This window comes from Gymnoscopelus microlampas, assembly GCF_963454915.1.
Source record: "Gymnoscopelus microlampas genome assembly, chromosome: 3".
Classification (NCBI taxonomy): Eukaryota; Metazoa; Chordata; class Actinopteri; order Myctophiformes; family Myctophidae; genus Gymnoscopelus; species Gymnoscopelus microlampas.
The window spans coordinates 10,472,715-10,477,714 of record NC_139940.1 but is presented as its reverse complement, the minus strand read 5'-3'; the positions used below and the strand labels follow the sequence as shown (position 1 = coordinate 10,477,714).

The 5,000-nt window shown below is 42.0% G+C and overlaps 1 protein-coding gene across 2 annotated transcripts in view; it reads left to right on the top strand.

Annotated features, from left to right (window-relative positions):
- Positions 1-5,000, top strand: part of myh14 (myosin, heavy chain 14, non-muscle) — a 73,266-nt gene that overhangs the window by 65,949 nt on the left and 2,317 nt on the right. For both annotated transcript variants that reach the window (XM_084053395.1, XM_084053396.1), the window contains one exon: positions 1,922-5,000. This exon is cut by the window's right edge and continues 2,317 nt beyond it. In XM_084053395.1, coding sequence (XP_083909521.1) covers positions 1,922-2,111 — 190 coding nt within the window. In that variant the 3' untranslated portion in view covers positions 2,112-5,000. The remainder of the gene's footprint in view (positions 1-1,921) is intronic.

Genomic DNA, 5,000 nt, shown 5'->3' with positions numbered 1-5,000 from the left:
AAATTCACCCATCCACTTTAATGGAAAAGTGAAAAAACTCAAATTCAAGTATTTCTTTCTCAGAAACCGTAAGAGCTAGAGTTACCAGATTTGGAGGGAAAATTCATAATATTGTCCGAAATTAATGAAAAAAATATCACACCATTCGGCCTCATGGTGGCGCTATAACAGCCCCCTTTACCTTTTGGCCTGTAACTCTTGAACCGTAGCTCCTAAAATCAAAATTTCTTTTCACCTGGATTCCTTGGGTCACTACGCATCTCCCCATATAGGCCACGCCCATTTGCGTCAGGATAGATTTTTTGATATTGATTTATTTGTGCATAAAATTTCCCCATCCACTTTAATGGGAATTGCAAAAACTCCCATTCAATTATTTTTTTCTCGGAAACCGTAAGGGCTACAGTTACAAGACTTGGAGGGGAGGTTAATAGTTTTTTGCAAAATTATTAAAAAAAGAATCACACCAGTCGGCCACATGGTGGCGCTATAACAGCCCCCTTCACCTTTTGGCCTATAACTCTTGAACCGTAGGTCGTAAAATCAAAATTTCTTTTTCCCTGGATTCCTTGGGTCACGACGCATCTTCCCATATAGGCCACGCCCATTTGCGTCAGGATAGATTTTCCGCCATTTTGAATTTTCTTCAAAACACACTTTTTGCTCCTTTTCCTTCAATTTTTTCCCAAATCTCACACAAATCGGTACACGTGATCTATGGACCCATGCGATAAACCTATCCAAGCGGAATTTTGATAGTCCGTAAATGGCTTCCAACGTTAGCGGGAGGGGCCCGTTTGACCAAAAATGCCATAAATCACGAACGAAACGTCCGGTCAATCCCAAATTTGAATCACATGTCGAGGGTGGTATACTAAACCAATCCCCAAAAGCATTTCCACTTTCATCCATAGGGGGCGGCACGAATGCTCAAAATGTAACCGTTTGATGCAAAAACCTTATTTTGGGGGGATCGATCCTCTCAAAATGAAACGCAAGCGATCTCAGGAGTGACGACACAATGTAATTGGCGCAGCCTCCGACGTTATTCCTCCCGGCGTATTCCTCGAGTCCCGGCGGCCGCGACCCGCGACCGGCGTCGGCGCAACCACACTCTGCAATTTCCCCGGAATTGCGACGCGTCTAGTTTTAAGTTGATGTTCAGAGGAATTTATTATTTTCTGCTCTGCTCTGCTCTGCTCGTTGCTCGGACCCTTCCTTCCTGCTTCTGTCTTGCTGAAATAATTGCGGTAGCGATAGAAGTCACAATGCTTTAGATTGTCCAATCTATGAACTTGTTTCAGTTATGGTTTTCCTGACAAATCACTCGTCTGCGGCTCTCTCAAACTTATGTTCCTATCCCCTTTACATACCATGCGTGTGCACGCACGCACGTGTGCACGTGCGCGCGCACACACACACACACACACACACACACACACACACACACACACACACACACACACACACACACACACACACACACACACACACACACACACACACACACACACACACACACACACACAGACACACAGACGCAAGCATCCCACACATGCACTGAGTAACTCTTTTACCAGCACAGAATAGTAATATTTGAACTTTGGTATCCACCTGTTTCCTAGGCTTTTCACTGTGTTCCACTTCCTGTCTTTTGATCCAATGAAATCCAATGAAACCGGTCAGATGACTAATGATATCCAATGAAATCCGACAGGAAGTGGAAAACACAAGCCTAGGAAACAGGTGGATAGAACTTTGGGATTGTACAGTACCTGTCTGACAATGATCTAAGTTCAAGTCAGTCCTCTTTATCTGTGCTCTGTGAGTGAGCAACCAGAAGGAGCAAATGAATTCACTCTCCCTCTGTAACAGGTCTCACAGCTAAACATACAGAACTAAATGAAAGGTTTTTCTACAGGCGCGCTCCGCTGCCTCTGAACATGCGTGGGCGTCGAGCGCTGGTGGATGACCTTTCCTTGGAGAACTCTGACTCGGAGGACCCCCCGGCCTCCCCGACTCCCTCCTCCGGCGCTCCAGGGACCCCCACCCCATCCTCAGAGCACAGCATGGACGCCCCACCGCCCTACAGCATCAACAACACCGAGTGACACACACACACACACACACACACACACACACACACACACACACACACACACTAATATACAGTACATACAGCTAATGCCTTTTCCCATTGTAACGTATTCTGGGAAGAAGGGGGATTCTCACACACACACACACACACACACACACACACACACACACACACACACACACACACACACACACACACACAGCACATAGTACAAGCAACGCAAATTCACATTGAAGTACTCCGTGTCCAGTACACACACTAGGAGTGAACACAATCACACTTAGGGCCTGTAACAAACTGACTGGTGCATCTACGCTTTTTACAATATCTGCTACTTTTTGCTAGCGTGAGCAGAGAACACATGCATACCCGCAAACCAACTGCAGCGAGAGGTGGAGACAACTGGAAGTGACATGTATTTTTCACAGAACAAAAACCACAGACTGTGCGATCTCTGCATTATCTCTACCTACAGTATAAAGGGTACCTCTGGGAAACCAAACTACATCTCCCAGAGTACTGAGTGAGGGAGGGAAGCTGTTTGTATCCAGCATAGCCGTCCTGTGATTTAAGGATGCTGTACAGTGCTTACAAAACCATGGCAGGAAACAATATGGATGCTGTGATCTCCTTTAGGAGCCAGTTCAATATGAAGCCATGTTTTGGCTCTTTGATGGGGAGTTTTTTTTTTCTTCTTTACAACCTGCCTGGGCTTCTGGAAGAGAATGCAAGATTGACAATAGTTCCGGAAAGGTGTTCAGACAATCTACACTTTGCAGAAAAAAAAAAGTTTAGTTGGCAAGAGAAATTAAACTGGCCGCTAGCATGGCAGACAACTTAACATATTTATATTTCAGTAAAAACTAAAAAAATAGAAAAAAGAAAAAAAAAGGATCTTGGAATTTTACAATGACTATAATCTTAATTAGACCAGAAAGAAAGTGTAGCTCGAAGAACTCAAAAGAGTTGTTAGAGCGAAAGAGAGCCAGTCAAGAATAAATGTAATTGTACGTGCATCTAAATCTTGTCTTTTCAATGCAACTTTTGACCAACCGCGCCATAATGCACTGACTATGTGATGATCCCTAGCATCTCTATTTTGGGGTTAACATTGTGCAAAAGACACTAGTGGACCTAGTACAGTATAAAGAGCCCTGTGGGACCCCGGTCAACTACAAAAGTAAGTATATAGGGTTTACTACAAGTAGTTTTAACCACTTAAACCCCAGCAGTATTCTGGGGATAATGTTTGCAGAAAATAAAAGAGCTATTTCAGCGAAGATATTTAAAGTAGAGCAAAAACAGAAAAGACACTAGTATAAAGCCCTGAGGCACTCCGGTCAACCATATAGGTTTTAACTGTCCTGTCTGTATCCTCCCAGACCAGACCTGGCTGGCATTGTGTGATCTGATGAGCCAGACCACATATAGCCGAGATAGTTGAGATCTCCAGTGAGGTGTGGACCGGCGTGTGGGCGATGTCTGGATCATAAACTTCTGGCCTTGCGTCATCTTCCCTACACAACGTGTGTGTGTAGATTTGTGTTTTATTTACAGTATGTGCTGTAGACCCAGATCGACGATGCTCACTCTAGCGCTGAGGAGCACAACAGCAGCATTAAGCACTCGTTTGCTCTGTGGTACGCGCCCTGACACAATTACAAAATATAAATAAATAAAGAAGGCTTTCTCTTGCACCAAGTGCCATTTTTTCCGGATTGTCTTTATTCATTCCGTTTTTGCCTGGGAATATTACATCCAATATGACGCGTTGAAGTGTCACGCGTATAGTGACACAGCTACGTTTCGATCGGACGCATCTGATCACAAAAGTCACATTGAAAAGACAACAGATAAAGCCAGCATCAACTTTTTCAATTGAACATGGCTAATCATAAGGAACTCAACTGGAACTCATGAACTCAGTATCTACGGTTCACTCCACAAGTCCCTTTACATATAGATTAATTTTTCATATCATGTGTATGAATTTTTCATAATTATATAGTGTCATAATAGCTATGACACAGTAATATAATACAATAACATAATTTCATAAATGCTTATGGCGTAAAAAGCAACTTAGGATTTGTTTTAAAAAAAGTATAACCTTTTTCAATAGATCCAGTAATGTTAGGTAATATTATGTAATGATAGGTAGCTAGGTATTGCGGTAGGGAGGTAGCTAGGTAGGTAGGAAGGTAGTACTAGATAGTTTCTTTAACTAAAGTCTTAAACATATTGCTTCTTATCTTCTTATTGACAACAAGCAGTCAGATTCCTATACTTTGTATCAATCTAAATATGAATAAGTTATTGATTGCCTGTTGCTTTGTTTTTGTTTTTGTCTTGTTGGCGAGCACTGTCCTTATGGTTGATTAATGTGAGTACTACTGGTATTGACAGCACTGATGTCAGGTTCTGTTCTTTTTAGCCTGAACTTGACTAAATTCTCAACATAGAGGAACTAAGCGTAAACATGGCAAAGTCAGTGTTTTTTGTTTTCTGTTTCCATAGCGATGTGAGAGCTGAACGACTTCGGAAGACTTAAGTCAAAGTGTTTAACTGGTGGAGAACTAGACCCATCAGGTTTTATGTCACCGCTAGAGAGAAATGGGAAATGTTTGCCTTTTCATTTTGTCTTTTTCATAGGAAAAAGTTGTGTACGACAGCAAAATGACTTTTAACTCTGAAATCAACCTGTGGAGAACGAGGACAAAAGTGTGAAAGTTTGTCTTTTAACATATTTTGTTTGTTTTTGTTTAAACAAGCATCTTGTACAGTGTAATATTAATTTTGATCAATTTTAACTGTGTAAAATATCCACTGAAACAATTAACAAAGTGAGTGTGTTTAACCAAATGGTGGGCGTATGGATGAGAAAAGGGACTTCAACTTGTAG